At 43.7% G+C, this 21,716-nt stretch overlaps 1 protein-coding gene across 1 annotated transcript in view; it reads right to left on the bottom strand.

Moving 5' to 3' along the window:
- The window catches only part of LOC144823881 (mucin-2-like), a 1,553,567-nt gene that overhangs the window by 392,695 nt on the left and 1,139,156 nt on the right, over positions 1 to 21,716 (bottom strand). Inside the window, exon 30 of the mRNA XM_078682769.1 lies at positions 18,040 to 18,798. Coding sequence (XP_078538895.1) covers positions 18,040 to 18,798 — 759 coding nt within the window. The remainder of the gene's footprint in view (positions 1 to 18,039; positions 18,799 to 21,716) is intronic.

The following is a 21,716-nucleotide window of genomic DNA, read 5'->3' as shown; positions in this document are numbered from 1 at the left end:
AATACAATTACAGTTATTGCAATTCAAGCATGGTTGGGTTCCTTTGTACCACTGTTTGCTCATACAAGAGGAAAGAATATCAAGGAAATCCTCTCCACTCCTAAACCCATTACCCAGAAGTACAAAGGAACCCAACCATGCTGGAATTGCAATAACTGTAATTGTATTATCAGAGGAAATCAGATCAAACATCCAATGAAGGGTCATGCCATCAAACTACACGTGAATGCCACATGCGATTCAATGAACCTTTTCTATGCTTTGAAATGCCCATGAGGGAAAATGTACGTCGGGAAGACTGAAAGAAAAATCAAAGTTCGCATTAACGAACACAAATCGAACATCCGCACAAAACAAGAGAAATCTAACGTTACAATGCACTTTCTTGAATTCCGCCACACCATTGCCCAACTGCAATTCACTGTACTTGAAACCATTGTTCGTACTGAAGGCACAGACAATTGCAAAATCCTGCTCAAAAAAGAACTACAATGGAGATATCGCTTACAGACACTTAAACCACATGGATTAAACGATCGCGTTGAATATAGTTGTTATCTCTAATATGTAATCATACAGAGCCTTGCTCTTTATTACATGTCACCTTTTTTTTTTTTTTTTTTTTTACCCGTTTCATGTCTCACTCGTTTCATTTTTTTACTTATTTTCCATCTGTTTTTATTTTTCACCCGTTTTATTGTTCACCCGTTTTATCTTTTTACTTCTGTTCTTATCTACTCTTCTTTTTACCCTTTATCTATCATGTCTCACTATGACCCCTCTCAATCATGTCCGCCACCTTCCATTCTTTCAACCTCTTCCAAGATGGCCCCTGCACTCACTTTGCACCCAGTCCGCTTTCCATTTCCCCGAACCTCACTGCAGCGTTCTTTACATCTCCTCACGGGGCTCATCACATCTTTTCACTTTCTTGGACGATTGTATCAGACCACGAAACGGCTTTCCGTCACGAAGTAAGTACCGCTTATATGCATTAACCCTTGTGCATGTACAGCATCCACTAATACTTTCATTAAAACCTCCGGCACTCGACTTCTCTTAAACTGTCTCACCATGTCCATTACCATTTTGCATGACTACTCCGATAGCACTTATTTCCCGCACGTTATACCACTTTTCCCCTCACATGATTACGGGCGCTTCCACCACCTCTCACTGCATCTATTACCGGGTAATGATTACTGCACTTCACCTATCCTACACTTAAGGAATCACACCCCGCCACGACTCATTTTCACCCCACCCTTATGCACGTATCCATTTATGTTTCGTTTTTTTTAATTCCGCTCTCTGACACGGGCTTATCTCTTCCTCTTTAGTTCTCCTTGATAAAGGGCGTGCAGCCCGAAATGCATTGGAGTATGTGAACAAGCCGCATTGTGAATCAATTAACGATATGATCAAAATATCATTGGAACATTGACTCTATGAAATAACATGGATGAATAAACCAACTTTGTAACATTTACTTTTGTAATCATTTCGATGAACACCTAAGGAGTACCTCACACAGGGGATGTATTTGCAAGCATTTGCATACACTCATCTGTTTCATATTTCCAGACGCCCGGCGGGACCGTCTCCCTGGAGTGCACCCATCCGCGCTTTAAATTTATACCTTGAGTCTTGAACAATCTTGTTGTGCACCGCCCATTTTTCTTTTCAGTTCTCACTTCTCACCGCCTACGGGCAGGTAGCACGCTACTATAAACATGCAATTCGATGAAATCAACAAAAGCACCGAGGCTAAGGCTCACACCCTTGCATTCAACGAAGATGAACGCCAACGAATCTATGCCCTCATTGAGGAAGACATCAGCCCCATTTCACCATCCCGCAATAAAGAGCAATGCCTTAAACAACTTCTTTACCTTTCTAAACGCCACATCAATCAAAAACTCCATGCGAGCACATTATTAAGGTATCATCAGGCCCACAGAATTCCATGCGGCTTACGGATAGCCCTCAAACCGTCTCTTTGTAAAAACTCCAAGTCTTTTAAAGATAAATGGAATGGAATACTCAACAAATGTAGTCTGGACCTAATCCTTCTAATTGTCGAAGAGCTGGCCGGCATCCTAAAGGATTTGGAACATGAAATTAAAGACATTCAAAATGAACTTCATGATGCGCTAACACCGGAAGAACTCACTAAGACCTTAGAGGACGTTAAAACTATCCTCGATAAACACCAAAGAGAAATTAATGAACGCAAAATCCGAAAATATCGAAGAGATACGCTTGACTACAAGCTGGATGAAGTGTATACTTGGGCCGAAGTATACGCCCAACGCCGACGCAACCGACCTTACAACACACAAACCGACACTTCATCCTCAGGTAGTGATACTTCTCACCGTCCAACGCAAAAAACACCTACTACAATTTCTTCCACCTTAATACCTACTAGTGACCAAGCATCCTCGTCCACAACTAGCCAAGACCAAGCATCTAATGTTCATTTTTTAGAATCAGGCCCAGACATAACCGAAGACTCCGGAGGAGCAAGAAGAAAAAATCAGGAGACAAGTCCTCCACAAACACGGAGCACCGTGACCAAAAAGGATTCCAAACTGAAAAAACCAACTTAGTGATCAACATTTCGGACACCAACATTTCGAAACATCAACTTAACCTCCTTGAGAAAGGCACATCATTTGTCCCTGTGACTAGAACTAACCTCTTGGAACTTGAAGTGAGTACTTTTAAACTCACCAGAAAACTGAGACTACGACACTTCTTCGATAACGTATTACCTCCAAATACCAACACAAAAAGTGACCAACTCAAAGGCCTACGACCATCTAGCACTTACCAGGCTCCCACCAGCCATAAATGTATTGACCTCTTTGAAAACCTTGTACGGAACGACCTATTGAAACTCAACACACAACATCCCGGTAAACACCGAAACATGACACAAAAAGATCGAGACACTCTCAATACCTTGGCTAACAATCCTAATATCAAGTGCGTAAAAGCTGACAAAGGCGGCGCCCTCGTGATTCTCAACAGTACCATGTACACCCAACGACTTAAAGAGCACATACAAGATTCCAATATTTATATGCAACTCGAGCACAATGCGACGAGGGAGTTTCAATGCACTTTACAAACTTTAGTGTCTAAAGCACACCTAGCAGGTATCATAGAGGATCGCACCAAAAACTATCTACTCCAAGAAAATCCCAGGAGTCCAAGAATACAAATGAGTCCAAAGATACACAAAAATCTTCTCGATCCACCTTTCCGTCCGATCGTGTCGACCAAAGGATCAATACACGAACCCACTGGCAAATATATAGACAAATACCTTCAACCCATTGTAACCCAATCCACGAGCTACATCAAAGACACTACAGATTTTCTCAATAAACTTGCCCAGATCCAAATTGACCCCAATGAAGCATTGATACTCTGCACAGCTGACGTCAACTCGTTATACACGTCCATACCTCACCAGGGGGGCATTGAAGCTGTCGAACGTGCTCTCCTTGACAGCGACATCGACCCACTGATGCAAACTTTCATCATGGAACTCATGGTATACACGTTATACCAGTTACTTCCAAGAAAATGACAAATGGTACTTATAACTATCCGGAATGGCGATGGGAAATTGTGCGGCTCCGACATACGCCAACATCTACATGGAGAACTTTGAAAAAACTCACATATACTCCAATTACCACTTCCAGGACAAAATCAAAATGTATGTGAGATATATAGACGATCTTTTCATCCTGTGGAATGACTCACAAGAATCACTCAACAACGCCCTAGTTGAACTCAACTCCAAAGATGAACGGATTAGTCTCTCATGGCAAATAAGCGATAAAGAAATTGCTTTCCTCGACGTTCTGATCAAAGTCACCCAAGAAGGCATCTCCACAGATTTATTTCGCAAAAGCACCGACCGTAACAACACCTTACATTTCAACAGCTTCCACCAGGGATCACTCAAAAAACATTTGCCCTATTCGCAAATGCTTCGCGTGAAAAGAATTGTATCTGATGAACAAACCTATCATGTTCGCATTAAGGAAATGCATCAACGGTTCCTAGACAGAGGCTATCCTGTAAACATCCTGAACGAAGCTCAGACACGAGTAGCCAAGATTACCCGACAACAAAGCCTTACCAAGTACAACAAACCATCACAGGAACGCATCGTTCTTGTATCCAAATTTTCCACAGCAAGCAATAAATTCAAAACAATCATTCTCAGCCACTGGCCGATTCTACAATTGGAACCTGACTTATGCACGTATCCATTTATGTTTTTGTTTTTTTAATTCCGCTCTCTGACACGGGCTTATCTCTTCCTCTTTAGTTCTCCTTGATAAAGGGCGTGCAGCCCGAAATGCATTGGAGTATGTGAACAAGCCGCATTGTGAATCAATTAACGATATGATCAAAATATCATTGGAACATTGACTCTATGAAATAACATGGATGAATAAACCAACTTTGTAACATTTACTTTTGTAATCATTTCGATGAACACCTAAGGAGTCCCTCACACAGGGGATGTATTTGCAAGCATTTGCATACACTCATCTGTTTCACATAACATCTGGGACAGGGGTATTTCTCCTTGAAGCGCTTTGGGACTGGTATAGGACTGTGCGACCGAAAAGATAGTTTTTGGTCTAGATTGGCTTCTAATATTCTATTTGTGTAGTATTCTTTTTTAGCTAGTTTGATCTGAATATAGTAAAGTTTTCTGCTAGCTTTATATGCTTGTTTTTCTGCCTGGCTATAATCTCTTCTCCATTTGCGCTCTTGTTGTTTACATTTAAGGTGTGCTTGTTTCAGAGTAGATGTAAACCAGGGAGTTTGCTGGGATGATTTCTTTCTGTCAATTTTTATTTTTTATTTTTGTTTGTGTGATAAGTTCTCGTTGACAGTAGTCATCCAATTATGGAAGCGATGTGAGTCTACTGCAATGTTCCCTGTCAGGTTGGACACAAGGGTCTGTGCAGTATTAGCCAGCTAAGGGTTGTTTGCTAATTGTTTCCAGTTACACCTGAGCTGCCGGCTGATTGGTTGTGTGTCTCGATGATTTATCAAGGGATCTTCAACATAAGGGGCACAAAATTATGGTCTGACCATATTGGAGGGATGGGTGGATCGATCGAGAGGGAGGTGAAATTAGAGCAGACCCCATCAAGTGTGTGGCCAGCTTGATGTGTAGTGGTGTCTACCATCTGGGTTAGTCTTAGCCTTTCTGTTAGTTGGAGGAAATTGTCTATGCCTGGCTCTTTTTTGTCTTCAAGGTGTAAGTTGAAGTCACCTAATAATGTGAAATTTGCGCATCTGGGTAGGAGGTGACTTAGGGTGTCCCTTAAAAAGTAAGTGAAATTGGTGCTATAGCCCAGTGGTCGATAGATCAGGCCACATTAGAAGGACACCGAGGCACTTAATGAGATGCAGAATCCAAGGCTTTCTGGTCCCTTAAGTGTGTTCATTTCAAAGTTAGTACAGTGAAGTGTGTCTCTGAGGATAATGGCTAGACCCCCTCCTCTGGTGGTGGTGTGCAATTTTCTTTATCCTCTTCCCCAATGTTTTCTACTGCTAATCTTGACAGTCAGCTCTCACAACACCTACTCCATCAACATACTTAATGTCAAATGTGCGCGCAAGCAGCCTTTATATCCACTTAGCAGCACAGGGAATTGCCCTACTCGTCATCCAGAGGTTTATGATCTTTACAGAATCACCATGCAGCTCTAAAATGTAGAACTTTAAACAAGCAAACCAGTGCCTCTTTTTCAGGTTAACGCCCTTGTGAACTCTTCAGTGTCAGAAAAGTATGTAATATCTATTTTAGTCCCATCTTTTTCCTACATCATGACTGCTTCCGGTCCATATGCACAGTTATGATCACAGTTAAAGATCAAATAGCTTAAGTTCCATAGCATTATCTATGCATATGTTTTTAATCTTCCAGCTTTGAATGATAACCAGGCCAGAATCAACAGAAAAAGGTGCATAATTAAAACAGTAAAATGTGTCTGAAGAATGCGATCGAAAAATGTATGACGCCAATTATGCCCCTATTTCCATTTCGATTCCGGAACAGCAACAATCCAAAGTTTATTTTAAAGATCGTTCGTATTTATTCAAATCATAGTATATTGGACAGAAATGTAATATGGCAGGCAGTATTAAATCTGCCATTCTAGTACATATTTTTTAACTTGTTTCATTTACTTCCACTGTAACAAAGATACAATTGCTATAAAATTTTAGATACAGACAATAATGGCAAATATTATTTTTGTTTATAATTAAGAAACACCCTCTCCCCAGCTCCCCACTCTCCCGAGTCATAATGAACTTACCAGCTAGAGAATTTAGCAGGATCAAATTCATGCTTATCGGTCTGATAACACACCTTTTCACAGATTGTCTGATACTCTTATACACCACCCACAATGGTGAAATGTCTTAGTTTTTACCAAAATTGTGTAACCTAGATCAGAGTTCTAAGCAATGACCTGGGTATTGACTTGCAGACGCTATTCTTTCTATAAGCGGTTCCTCAGAAGGGTTTACTGTCACCTCTGTTTCTATTTGCTTTTGCTAAAATCCATTTATCCTATAACTTAGCTTTTGGCTGTTTCCCTAAGAGCGTGTAGAACGTTTAGCTTCAACTCAATAAGGCAATAAGGTAACAATCTCCTCTATTTACTCAATGGAGGCCATTTGAAAGCCTTCAATGCTAGTTTACTTTGCTTTTTCAATAATATCTGTGCAAAATCAATGAATTCATACTCTACTTTTCCTTGTTATGAATGTTGAAATGATCCTAAGATACACTCCTCCACACGATACAGGCCTTTACGGCAAATGGCCTGTGTCATTTTTGCCTCTAATAATTTAAAGCTAAAATGTAACCTTCAAGGGTTACCATGCCCGAATAGACACAGAAGTAGGTGCATAACTGATTGCATAAAATCTGAAAGACAAACTCAAGCAGTTTGTGAATAATATTTTAACAAATCTCAATATTACCTCTCAGTCCATATACAAGTGATCTCTTGACACCTGTTGCAATCTGCATTGAGGAAGTGATTTAATGCATCACAATCATGTGCTGGCTTTGGATTTTTGCAGTAAGAAAGAATGACTAGAGTTCAATATACATTAATGAAAATTGTGTTTATTTCTAATTCACACCGTTACACTGTGTACCCCCCAAACCTAAAGTTTAGAATTGAATACAGGGTATAGCAACTAATCAAACTGACATACATAAAGGATTTGGGGGTCAGCATTGCTGGGCATACTTTTTTAAATCGCCGTTACAGTGACAAAGGTGCCAATGACCACACAAACTGGCAGTTGCCCTGAACAATGATTGCGCTACACAGTAAACATTTCAAAGAGAAGGCCAGAGCAAATCGAAGAGGTTCTGGTATTCTCCTCAACACTCATTTTTAGGTCTAGGCTAGCGTAGGCTGCACTTGCGCAGTCTCACTGGTGAGATTTTATGTTTTCTAGTACGGAGGTAAACGAGCTAGCTCTTCTCCATTGGCTGGCTTCCAAAACGGCGGCCAGTCATTGGAGAAGAGCTTTGTCTGTCACTTTAAGCCCCGTCCGTTTCGGATTGAGGGGCGTGTTTTTTGCTGTCCTTTCTCTCCGTGACGTCTTCAGTCACTCAACAAAAAACACGCCCCCAGTCCGAAAAGGACGGGGCTTAGCTGGTTCCTCCCTTAATTATTGCAACCTATAATATTTGACTCTGCTCTTGCTGGCAGAAGCATGCCAGCTGCAGTCCACACAGCTCTAGGGCACGAGCCTATCACAGACAGCTCTTGGCCACCCCCAGGGCGAGAGCTGTGCACCGCCTCTATGCATCGCACTCGGCGTGATTACATTGCCCTTTATACTAGTGTGGCCGGATGTGTAACAACATATATTAACCCGTAACTGGTCTGAAGGGGCATCAAATGACAAGTTCCCGTTCCCCAGCCCTGCATCTTTAACAATCAGCACCAATGGGCGTTCTAGAATGGTCTTTTGTTTGGTGAGGTCAACAGAAGTTTTAGCACCAATTGTGTCACAGGATGGCCCATTTAGGACTTCTTCACACCCTTTTATTGTTGTGCATATGTGGGGGTACATTCAAATGCAAATATGGGTGTCTGGAGTTTTTAAATTTTTATTTGCATCATAGTGTTTTAATAGGTGTTAAAAACACTTTTCTCGGACAGCATTCCTAATCCGGAGTGAACCCCTTAGATTTGGTTTAGACCCATGGAATTGGTATGGCCGTCACAAGAGAGTCTAAGGCCCCTCCCAGTTCTACAGACAGGGACTCAAGGGAAGCAGGTGACAGACCAGGAGAGGGCAAAGGAGGGGCACGCGTCTGCCCTCATACAGAGGGCTTTAATCCCACCTGCAAGGAAAACAGCACTCCCTCGGGTGCACCCACGGGGAACAGGGACAGATAACCTCTGGAGCTACAAAGAATGGCGACAAGTTTTGTTTCTCCCCCCCCCCGCCCCAGACTACAGCCCTTTCCCAAGTGTTTTCCAGGTAGACCCAGCAGGGTAGGTCCAGGGTGAACGGAGGCCATTGGCCGGCACTCTGCAGAGGAGCCATTGGTGCGCTGGAGGCGGGGCATCTCTAATGTGCTTCCTGGCACCATGAAATCACATGTCCCTGCAGAGACGGGACCCCATTGTCGCAGGTTTGATTAGTAAGAGCACACTGGTGGGGGCCAGCAAAATGTTTGCCGTCGGAATGGTCCGGGATGCGGGCCCTCCGAGGACTAACCTGAGTCCGGAAAGAACGGTCATTCCCTCGAGATGCGCGCATCACCTCCCCCAATGTTATTTCCTAAGTGGCGGTCCAGCTTCAATGTATGCTGCGCGAGGATTCAGTGACGTTGCCTAATGTAGGCTCTCACTGGTCACACCCAGGACTCTGTAGTGATGTTTGGTCACTGCGACGCTCTAAGACTTCTCTTCGTTTTCCTTTCTAAAACTCTTCCTAGTATCTTATAAAGTCTTTCACTGGCCCGGATGGTTATTGTTCTGGTTGCTTTCTACCTTCGCCTCAAGTGACATCACACCTTACAGCCCGGCCTCTGCTTCCAATGGTGAAAAGAGGGCCTTTGAGTGAAGCTTCGCGCCGCACCTCTGCATGTCCACTCTTGCACGCTCAGGCACTAGAAGATCAGGCTACACCAGCCCTGGTGCCACGACACAATGAGTGTCCCGTGGTGTCCCTCTGGTAGTGGCTGAGTCTGGCCAGAGTGCCGCATCTCCTGCCGGGTGCTGTGTGTGGACTGGGCATACCAGTGAGCGGCTCTTCCAGAATCAAACCCTCGCTCTCTGCATACTTGGGGTCCAGGCCTCAAGAGGTTCCAATGGCTGATCCTATATGCCGGAAGTTTTGCATAAACATGACATTTGTTTTTCTGTGGTGCAAGAAGCGCGAGGCACACAGCCTGCATAAATAAGAGTGATTTGCATGGCGAGTAACTGGCCAGGCCTCGTCTACAACATACTGTACACCTCTGGAAGAAGGCATATTCCGTGTAAAAGTAGTAAGATAGATCAGTGTGTTGAGCGCATGCTGCCGAGATCTGCGCATACGGATGTGGACGCTGCTGCTGCTGTCACTGAGAGAGCGCTGGCTGCTAGGGAGGGTCCCCAGGAGTGCTGTCTTGCAAGGGGGCTGAGGAAAAATTTCGAGGGGGGGGGCTGAACCTTTAATCAATAGGCAGAGTGGAGCTGCAGGGGCTCTTAGAAGGGATGAAACAACAGCAAGGCCTCATTAACATGTAAATGGTCTTGAAGACCTGTGAAGTGCTCGGGTGCGGCGGTGTGAGGGCCCGGGATGCTGTCTCATCCCGGGCTGCCACACACGACAGGGGGGGGGGCTGAAGCTCTTTCAGTCCAATGGGTGTTGCGCGCCTCCGTCAGTGTCAGCAATGCCCTGCAAGAGGGAGAATGAGCTGTCATTGGGGAGGGAGGGCTGCGTCATCAGTGGAATGCTGCGACACTCTTGAAAGTGCCCCGTCAGTGGAGAGGGCAGTGGGAGAATGCCAGGTCAGTGAGGGAATGGCATGCCAGTGGGGAGGGAGTGTGCTACAAGTGTAATAATGGCCATCAGTGTCCTGCAGGGGGGAGACTTACCTGTCAGTGGGGAGGGCAGACAGCTACAAGTAGGAGAATGCCCCTCAGTGTCAGCAGGGCGGAGAAAGCCATGCCAGTGGGGAGGGCAGTGTGCTACAAGTTGGAGAATGCCCTCAGTGTCAGTAGTGCCCTGCAAGTGAGAGAATGCCATGCCAGTGGGAGGGAAGTGTGCTATAAGTGGGAGAATGCCCCTCAGTGTCAGCAGTGCCCTGCAGGGGGGAGATTACCTTGGCGGTGGAGGGAGCAGTGTCATCTGTGGAATGCTCCGACAGTGTGGAAAGAGCCCTGACAGTGGAGAGGGCAAGAGGGGGAATGCTTGATCAGTGAGGGAATGCCATGCCAGTGGGAGGGCAATGTTTTGCAAATCAAAAAGCAATGCACGAGGAATAGCCCTTTGTGATGTTATTTTAACATTGCACCTTAACAAAAATTGATTTCAAAAGGCTGGGTGTGGCTCTGTGTGTGTGTGGCTCTGTGTGTGGGTGGCTCTGTGTGTGTGTGGCTCTGTGTGTGTGTGTGGCTCTGTGTGTGGCTCTGTGTGTGTGGCTCTGTGTGTGTGTGTGGCTGTGTGTGGCTCTGTGTGTGTGTGGCCCTGTTTGTGTGTGTGTGTGTGTGTGTGTGTGTGGCTCTGTGTGTGTGTGTATGTGTGTGTGGCTCTGTGTGTATGTGTGTGTGGCTGTGTGTGTGTGTGTGTGTGTGTGGCTGTGTGGCTGTGTGTGTGTGTGGGTGTGGCTGTGTGTGTGTGGCTCTGTTTGTGGCTCTGTGTGTGTGTGTGTGTGTGTGTGGCTCTGTGTCTGTATGTGTGTGTGGCTGTGTGTGGCTGTGTGTGTGTCTGTATGTGCTTGTGTGTCTGTGTGGCTGTGTGTGTGTGGCTGTGTGTGTGTGGCTGTGTGTATGTTTGTGGATATCTGTGTGTATGTGTGGCTCTGTGTTTGTGGGCTGTGTGTGTGTGGCTGTGTGTGTGTGGCTCTGTGTGTAGATCCAAATGCAATAGCTCCCGCTACTCTGTAGGATGAATGCTACTCTCTACTACATACAAGTCACACTCCTCAAAACTCACTAAATTACACTATCCACAATTTTATACTCACTCTCTACTACAATACTACTATCTACTACACTCTAATACTTAAAAAATACAAACTAACTACTGCTATATAATTACACTCTAGTTTAAGTCATTTGCTACTCACTATACTAAATAAATATACTAATCCATATACTATCTATGACTCACTACACTACATCTATTTCTATCTACTAATTTTCATTACTCACTACTACTCTATCTCTACTACTCACTAACTCATACACGCTTTCTACACACTATCTACTACTCACTCTATACTACTCTCCACTAATCACTAAGTACTATTGCCTAAAACACACTCCTACATTACTCTATAAAAGTATACTCTCCATTAATAAACTAGGCACTCTCTACTAACAACTAATCACTACTAATACTCTACTACTCTCTAATGATTAACAATTGCAATTGTAAATGACAATAACATATATTTATGGGTTAAAAAAAATGAAAAAAATAACATTTGCAATATCAATAGCTCTAACTTTAACAAGGACGAGACCATTGCATTGTAAATGCTTGTTCTGTTTATTGCCAGTGACCCATATTCTCTTAGTTTATTTATGACATTATATACAAAAACACAGCAGTCTGGTCTTACAACCGCTTGTAATACTATACTGCAGCTTTGGGCTGTCTTCTGCCTCATCGGCGACCGTTTCTACACCCTGACTGCGAGAGTGGGCCAAATGGGGGGATGCCTGGAGCACCATAGCACTTGTCTCGATGCGGCAGAGGAGCATGTCTCATGCCTAGTAGACAGCGCAATCTTCCTAACCTGGCATTTGGAGAAGTCAGAGTGTGTCCTGGAAACAGTAGCTATTAAAAATAAGGACCTTGAATGGCTCTTGAGTTGGAAGAACATTTGCATAGCTGGCCTTGCGAAATCCACAAATATGGGGTGCCCTGACCATTTTTTAGAAACCCAGGTCACCAAACTATTTGGATCCTGGCATTTTACGACTGCACTTGTTGTTGAAAAGTCCACAGATTGCTCGGCCCCCACCCACGCTGATACTTCTCCTCCTCCCATTGTGGGCTCCCCTTCTGAATTACAGATACTCTGATACTATTCTTCACCGTTCTTCACCTAGCCATTAGTTTACATTTGCTGTACAGGAGGAAAAGCAGAAGTTCACTGACACAAAAGCCCAAATTCGCAAGTGTGGACTAATGTATGGTATGTTGAATTCAGCTAGGCCTTAGGTGATCGTGGATGATGAGGCCCGGTTCTTTGATATCCTGGCAGATTTGCCCTCTTTTTGCAAACAACTAGGCAGTAATAGGCCTCTCCATCCTGCAACACCCCAGAATACTCCTATCTGGACTTCCACGTTTCAACTAGTGCCAACCTTCTTCCCTCCTAGCTGAACTGCTCAATGGCCTCTTTGTATTCCCTACTGTTTATCATTTGTTCTGAAGTGTGTCTAATGTTGTAGCTCACCAGTTCCATGCTCTCAAATGATTGTCCTCATCTAAACCTAAATTCTTGTGTTCAAGCACAGGATATTACTTTCCATTATGGGCATCGAGTGCCACAGCATTTATTGCCCCCCCCCAAGAAGTACTCTATGCCTCACATGTTGAAGTTTACGATTGCTGTTTAGGCTTTGCTGGGACTCACTGGGTCTTTAATGCCCGTTTTGTGTGGTGGGGGTCATTGCTAGTTTTGTGGGTACTGTTTACTATTACCTGTATTTCTCAATCACGTGATGTCATATCTCAATCAACACGGTGTTAAGGTTTGCTTTTGCAGCATCCTTGGGGCCCCATAGATACTTTGCCAGTCATAGCACATATTCCCACAGTGTATGCAGAGGTGTGGTGCAGCGGCCAGGGCAGCTGACTTTTGCAGCACAGGGTTCACGGTTCGATCCCTGGCTCCGGCAGCAGCTCAACTCAGCACCATATGACTGGGGGCAATAGCTCAATTAGGGGCATATTAGCAACAACTGATTATAGCAAACTGCGCCTAGCGCAATTTTTTTATTGCCTCCTATCGCTGGATTTTATCACGAAGATAACGCAGTATTACCAACGTTTATCTCCACAGCGATAAAAAATCCAGCGATAGCGGTGAATCCCATCTAAACGTGAGATTTCCAGCTATAAAAATCCTATAGCTAAGGAAAATCTTGCTAATAGGCAGGTGGGGACCTAGCCGTAGAATCCACCTCCCATTGACTTATATGGCTAAGTCAGGTTTTTACCAGGTGTAAAATCCTGGCGCTAATGGCGGTTAACACGCGTTTTTTTATCGCGTCGCAGGTATTGCTAATAGGCAATAGCTGTGTTACGACTGCTTTCAGTCAATACCAGTTTGGGTACGCCCACTTTGCATGTTATTAGCAATAAATATCGCTGACATGCAAAGCGGGCCCCAAACCGGTCGCTATTGCCTGGAACTGCTGATAGCAACAGTTTGGTAATTGGGCGATAAAAAAATCGCCGCTTTATCGGCAAAAAGATAACGCTCTTGCTAATATGCCCCTTAATTCCCACGATGGCCACCGGCGCCTTGAGACCCATAGGGGTCAGTAGTTCGCGCTTTACAAATACGGATTTATATTTATATTTACATTGCTCCTCCATAGAAAGCTCCACTTTAGAAATCATGCCACTATCTCAGAAAAACATTGGTGTTATGTCTTTGTGGCTGGGATATTGCTGGTGAGGAGAGTCCTCTATTGAATGCGTATGACCCTAATCTGGACGATCGCCCATTCTTTCTGTTGTTTTCGGCACACCTTGGTCGATTCGACACAGACATCAAAGTGTTGGGTGGGGATCTGCATCTAATTGTTGACTTCCTATCAGACACCACTAGTGCATGTTCTGGCCTTAAAATGGGTCTGTTGCATACTCTCCCAGATATTATTGATACACATACCCTCAAAGATTCCTGGGATCTCCATTACTTCAATACACTGAGATTCACCTTCTATTTTGCCCCTCATGTCTTCTGGATACAACTACACTACTGGTATATATCTGAGAATGCTCAAGGACATTGATATATTACCACATACACTGTCTGATCATGCCCCATTGAAACTTTTTCTCACCCTCCCCTATGGTGGAGGCTGGGAGCGACGTTGGTCGTTCCATACTACTGCAATGTTGTAATGGGGGATTTCATATGGAACTTCATAACTCCATCCTTGATTATTTCCAGATTAACTCGGGCTCTGTTAGAAGTTATGCCATCTTATGAGATGCTTTTAAGGCATATATACGTGGGAACTGCATTTCGAAACACGCAGCAGACATGCTATGGGAAATCTGCAATAGTCTGGCTCTGATAGAGGCCGAACTTGTTGAAATCATTGAGGATAACTCTTCCTGTTTTAATTTATCGTCCCTACACAAACAGTCGGTTCTCCTTGCAGATTTCCAGGACCTTGCTGTTAGGGAGACTGCTTATCTTGTTAAATACTCCATGGCTCATGAATATGGTGAGGGCAAACACCCTTGTCATACACTAGCTCGCCTCCTACACCCCAGTTGGGGTCCTGAGTGCATTACTGAACTCCATCTGGACGATAGCGCCCAGGCTACTGCCAATGAATACATCATATGAGAATTAGTGCCATTTTATAAGACTTTCTCCACTTCATGCTTGGACCCTGTTAAACCGTCGCATATGGCCAACTTTGAGGAAATAGCCATGGTCAGGCTCACTATGAGGCAATACCAATTTCTGAGTCAACACTTCACTGCTGAAGAAATTGCCCAGGCGATCCACTGTCTTGATGGTGCCAATTACTAACAGGTAACTCTGCCTACAATGGATTACTTTCAGTGCACTTAGTTCATCAATTGATACATACAGCAATGCTTGTAAGTTCCAACCAGTAACTTACAGTTGAACATTCAATAATTCAATTAGCTAATTTTTATCACAATAAATCTGCCAAGGCCCCTGGCTTTGATGGACTCACCAGTCCCTTTTATAAGGCTTACATGGGTATTGTTGTCACTCACTTACTGGATGTCTACGCCAAACCAGTAGAAAATGAGATCCTTTCACACACTATGCGAAAAGTGATGGTCTCTTTCCTGCTTAAACCTGGCAAAGACCCTACCTTTTGCACCTGGTATATGCCACTTTCCTTACTTTTGACAATAAGATCCAAGCCAAAGCAATGATCAGCAGATTATCGCTGAGTCTCGTTGTTTGAACTGATGATCTTTCTCATCAGAACCCAATTTGTTCAATAGGTGTACCTCACTCAACCTGTGCACCATATTCTCTATTCTGAATAGGGTTCTCCCTAGAAATATCCTCTGGGGTCAGCTTTCTCGACCCCAGAGATTGGTCTTTCATTCTATAGATTGGTCTTTCCTCCATGCCAGGTCGTGGAGACTTGGGATTCCCTTTTGTGTTCATTGGCCTTGTATCTCTCCTGTATTTGTACTCATAGCACCATACGAGTAAATCGCTTTCTTTTTTAGCCCTTTGACATATCCAGAAGTACCAGGCAGAGTGTATTTTTTCTTCCCTGCTGTTCACTATTGCATTGACCCTCTGGTACACCACCTCCAAGAACATTACATGCACCATGACCTTCACTTTAACCCTTTTTGTATGTTTTTAAATGCCCATTCAATTTCCTAACTCCTTCTTTGACACCTTAGTCTCCTTCTGAAACTGGTCTGTGCAGGTTGTAGGCCCTGGATCACCTGGAAATGCTTATCCTGCCATAGGACCGAGGTGGGTTTACAGTCCCAGATTTTCAAGCATACTTCCTTGTGGCATAGGTCCAGTTTCCATGCCTTTGGTATCATTCAGATGTCCATTTACCTTCTACAAAACCCAAACAAGACCTAGCAGACCCAATGCCGCTGCCAGCTCTGAAACCTCAGTGTCTAAAGCTAGACCCTTCGGATATCCAAACCTTGGCTACAACATGTTGGGTATGGCAAAAAATGAGTAAAGTCCTGGGCTGTGATTTTTAATATTATCTTGAACTTCTTCTCTCAAAAAAAACATGGCTGGCTTTGACACTCGAAAAACTTGTCTAACACACACTGATAAGACACGAACTCCACACAATGGGTGACTTAATTCTGGACAGCGATGGACTGTCCCATTTGGTGGACACTAGATTTGCTGATGCCAATTATATAGATAAGTTCGGATTTTTCTGGCTACACAGAACACTAGGCTCCCACATCCCATCTTATCCTCTTGTTCCAGATGACTTTCCTCTCCTGTTGTTATTAATAATGGACTCTGAGGGAACTTATATGGTTCAGCAAGGTCAGACAGCAGTAGCAAAAATATCTAGACCACCCTATCTCTGACAAGGACTGTTCTCATTGTTCAGCATTGACTAAACTTATCTCCCCCCCAACCACCATCATAAGCTACTTCATTTTCAGTTTTTGCACACATCCTATACTACCACTACTGGTCTAGTTAGACTTGACCCCTCATGGTCTTCCCTGTATCCGAAATGCAGAGTTCCGGAGCCAGACTTCCCACACTTGGCTTTGAACTGTCCACCTATTGCTGCAAATAGGATTGACATATTTAGTATCCTCTCCCACATGATTTCAATTACTTGTGAACCCTCTCCCCTGGTGGTGCTCCTGGGTAATGTAGCGACCATCCCAAAGAGTATCCGCACATTCACAGTAATTGCTCTGTTACTAGCAAAGAGAGAGATTGCACTTCATTGGAGCAGTGGAATACGTCCTACTGTTAAGGCCTGGCTATAGAATGTGACTCACTGTGACGTGACAAGGGAAGTTTTGCTACTTTTAACCTCCTACAGCCTGACCGAAAGATATTGTCAACCCTGCCATACTTATTTCCTCGCTCTGGGGACAGACTCCCAGAGCTCGACACTTCCTTCTTCCTCTGCTACGTCATCCTTATATACCATCAGTCAAGACACAATCACATAGGGCCTCTCACTCCCCCTGTCACTACCTTTATTATTGATAGCAGTCTCCGAGTATTGCTATTTTTAATAATATACTGCATACTTTAATGTGTGAAATTGACATGTAAATGTTCTGCTATTGGATATTTTACTCTATGTCTCATGATGTCTGCCTTCTGGTTGTAGAAAATATAAATACAATTTTTTTTTTAAATAAGAGAAAATGCTAGGATCTTAGGGGTAGTAGTCAAAGAGGCATTTAGCATCCTCCTTCCTAGCAGTCTGGCTATATATCAAGTATCTTCACGCCATATGACTCCACCTGCTGTTGCTACCTGCGGTGGTACCTACCTGCATTCCAGTCAGGTGTTGCCAAGACAGCTGCCAGAATAAGGGTTGCTTATTCCTTAAATGGTGCCTTGATCGCAAGGAATTATAACAAGTTCATTTTCAATGTTTTCCACATTAATCTCAATATCGCTGCCAGGTTGTGTCATCCAGGATTTGTGAGATGGATTGAATGCAACCTCTGGTTATGTCTTTTAATGTTGATACAATGCAATAGTTTAAAGCTATCCATAATGTCTCATCAACTTTACTCTCTGTGGGCTGGTCAGCTTTAGTCAATAATACACAAAGCCCACAACTACAAATGTGATACTTGCTTGGTAAGCATTTTTCTTCCGCAGCCAGACCAGAGAAAAGCCAAACAAATGTCAAATGACTTAGACTGTATCGCCCTGTGTCTCCTCTATGCTCACATGCTTTCATGAAAAAGCCTGAGAGTTGTAAGTTTGAATGAAATCCTCCAACACACAGCTAATATTAAAGATAAGAAAGCATAAGCAAATCAACATAACCCCAACTACTGCTATGCACTTACCCGGAGAGAAGTTTCGGCCATTGACAGAACACATACAAGTCGTTGTTCTTGGCATCTCTGTAGAACTAGATTCAGCTGTGCAGGGCACAAAATCACAGCACAGGACTTGGATTTGATAATTGAAGCACAATGGTTCAAAGGACTGTTGATTGTTGTAGCAAGTCAATCCGAATAATCTGTTGCACTGCACAATTTGATTGAGCTGGTTTATGGGAGTGAATGGAAAGCGTTCTGCTCTGCATTTAATGTCCCTTGGAGTGAAACAAATAGTATATCCTTGTCTTCTAATGTTGTCAAATGTTTCAAAGTCTCCACTTGCTGCATCTTGCTGAGGTTTAGAAGTGTCATACCAGGGAGACCACTTGCAGACTTCCCGGAGACATTTGGTGGTTGAAGGCAATGTCGTTGGCTTGACCGTTTGTGTTAAGGTCGAAGGAATGGTGGGTCTGCTTGTACATCCATATACCTTTGTACAGCATAAAATGCTAATTTCATAATTGTAACATAATCCTGATGTTTGATCTTTGTTGTAGCACATAAGACCTAATGTTTCACTGCACACCAGCGATTGACCAAGATTACTTATTGGTACTGTGGGGAAGCTTTTAGCTCTACACCTAACTTGTTTGGGAGCATCACAAACAGCAAATCCTTTAGCTCTTAAATTTTCAAATGATTCAAAGTCTCCATTTGTAGGACCTAATTGAGGGGAGCTGGCATCATACCAGGAAGACCACTCGCAAACTTCAGAGACACAGTCTGTAGGTGATAAAAGAGGAAATGATTAGTTACAAAACAATGTGAAAAAAGAAATGTGTCTTTGAGAGCTGTAATTCTTTTGCCATAAAGAAGGATATAAACATGACATCAGAAAACTGAAATATGCATTAATATGTTTGAGGTACAGTAGCAGCCATAGGCATTTATAACTAAGGTCCTCATTACGATACTAGTCGGAAAGGCTCCAAACAGCATTCGCATTTTCTGACCCATGTCAGAACCCATGCTTCCAACCAACTTGGAAACAATTCCAACTGACCGATTACGTTGAAAAGGTAACCTTTCAGTCTTTCCGACTCAGTTCCCACCAGCATTCAGAGACTCCAAGCCGAACCATACAGATCTATGGACCGCATTGCTGACGTATTACGATGTCGGATTCTGACAGCCTTTCCAAATTGTTCGGTCCAACACAAAAAGACTGTTGGAAACTGACTTTGGGGACCCGTAGAAGTCTCCCCTTTACCAAACCAGTCCTAGGATGCTTGTTACAGGTCCAGGGAGGACCTGGCTTGGCAGTTTGGGCTGGACTGTTCCCATGAGGCACAGGGTCAAGACTGATTTGCATATGGCCAGGTTTAAACTGGGGTGGCATGGTGAGCAAAAGACTGATGGATTTAACCCAGATCTCTTAACTGGGGGTGAGTGTTTTGATTTGTTCTGCATTCCGTCCATCACTTGTGTGTCTTTTGCTTTCTTGCCCTGAGTGCACCAGGTATGCCCAGACGTGGGTCCTGGGCTCACTGTGCCACTGGAATCAGGCTATCCTGGCTGCAGAGGGGTGAAACCCCAAAACCGGTCCTAGGATGCTTGTTTCCGATCCAGGGAGGACCTGGCTTGGCAGTTCGGGCTGGCCTGTTCCCATGAGACACAGGGTCAAGACTGATTTGCATGGGCAGATCTAAATTGGGGTGAGCAAAAGAATGATGGATTTAACTCAGATCTCTTGACTAGGGTGAATGTTTTGATTTGTTCTGCATTCGGGCCATCAATTGTGTCTCTTTTCCCCTAACGTGGAGGCCTCTGGTTGGGGCCTGTGGGGGTAACCATGGGACCCCTCTTTAAAACCATGCACAGTGTGGCAGGCCCCATTGGGGTCCGCCACAGGGTGAAAGGTTTTCCGCAGTCACCCCATTTTTCAATGGGAGCATGTGTTGTCAGTCGAAACACAGGCTCCCATTGAAGTCAATGGGAGACGTTCCGAACAGTGTTCGGAAACATCATAATTGGTCGGTCGGACTCTCCGAGCCCGAGTCGGTTGGAACCAATTCTGACAAGGAGCTGGTAGGAATGCTTTCCGACCGACATCGTAATGAGGCCGTAAGTGTTTAATAGGCAAAGTTCTGAATTGTGTCCTCCTTTTCAACATTTAATTGAGCATTGCTAACTCTCATAATTAGTTTGTGTGTAATAATATTTGCTTACCCGTTATGTAAAGATACTAGAATTTTAAAGCAAATCATGTGACAAGGTTGAAAACGTGTACACTAAAAATAAATAAATTATTTTGCATAATGGGTACATTCAGAGTCAGTATTATTTCACAGTTTTGAATTTAAACACATCAGGATACTGTCTGGGCAGAGATTTAGCATCATTAGAACTAAATGATTTATTTACAATAAACTGGATGAGCACGGTGTTACTCCAAAATTGATAGCACCGTTATCAATTTTGATAGTTCAATAGTTCCTAGGAATCCCCCAGGACCTGCGTGTTTTGTATGACCTAAACTGAGGGCTTGGTGTCCCGACCTCTTCGGAAAACACCCCCACAGGATATGTCAGTCATTAGACCAGCTAGCTCTGCAGTGCTACTACCACCACCAGTACAGTATGTTTCGCTCAGACACTTGTGCTTCCTTTCTCTCAGAAAACACACAGGATGGTGATGTAGGATGTTTCAATATCAATTTATTGGTCCAGCTACAGCCTTGTGTAAAACTTGTGTGCTGTGACAATCAGGAGACAGAAGCATACAAAGGAGATTGCTAGTACCAATATAGTAAATCGTAGATACATTTCTACCATAGTGCTAATAAGATGAACAGAAACAGTTCAGATAAAAACAGTAGCACTTGCTTATTCCTAAAATGCATGCCCTTGACGATTGGCCTAAATGTATCTAGCCTAGCCTAGATGTGTAGGTGCAACCTGTATTTGTGTATGTAGCCAAGAAACCCCTAGAGATTAATTAGCCCCTTCACCTTATAGTTTAGAATGAAGGACCCAATTTCTGTGTATAGGATGACAGCCCACAAGGGATGTCAGACTACTGCTTGTCGAAGATTCCGCATGCAGGAACCTGGAAGCTTGGAAGGAATTCTCCTCTAATTTGCAGAGGGGAGTGAGGGTCTTTTATACTAAAGTGGTCACTTCAGGGTTTTGTCTAGAATCGATATGTTTTTGAAACAATCATGGATGTTTTGAAAACAATCATAAATGTTTTGAAAGCAATCACCAATGCTTTTTTAAACAATTGCGATCATGCACTTCTGGATGTTCGCCAAGGATGAAAAAAAAGTGGTGACCCTTAGACAGATTATTTCTGCCATGCCTTTGGGACATGTTTATGTACGACATGTACAGGGATTATGATAGAAGGATAAGAGCCTGGTGTCGAAGAGACAGGAGCAAGCTACTAAGTAAAAGGTCACCTGTTTCGAATCATTATTGTAGTGTGGATGGGACAATGTATGTAAGAAGGGGGTATACATGACGGGACTATCCTAAAAGACATGACAGCTCTAACAGTTTTAAAATACAGGGATGCACTGTATTTACAAAAATACAGTGCACCCCTGCATTTCCCCTAGCGCTGGTGCAAAAAAGCTGCCTAGCACCAGTGCAGGCACCCTAGCGCCATTTTGCTAGGATGCCTGTGGTGCAGGGGTAATA

This window comes from Lissotriton helveticus, chromosome 3_1 (assembly GCF_964261635.1).
Source record: "Lissotriton helveticus chromosome 3_1, aLisHel1.1, whole genome shotgun sequence".
NCBI lineage: Eukaryota > Metazoa > Chordata > Amphibia > Caudata > Salamandridae > Lissotriton > Lissotriton helveticus.
This window is presented reverse-complemented; position numbering and strand designations above follow the sequence as displayed.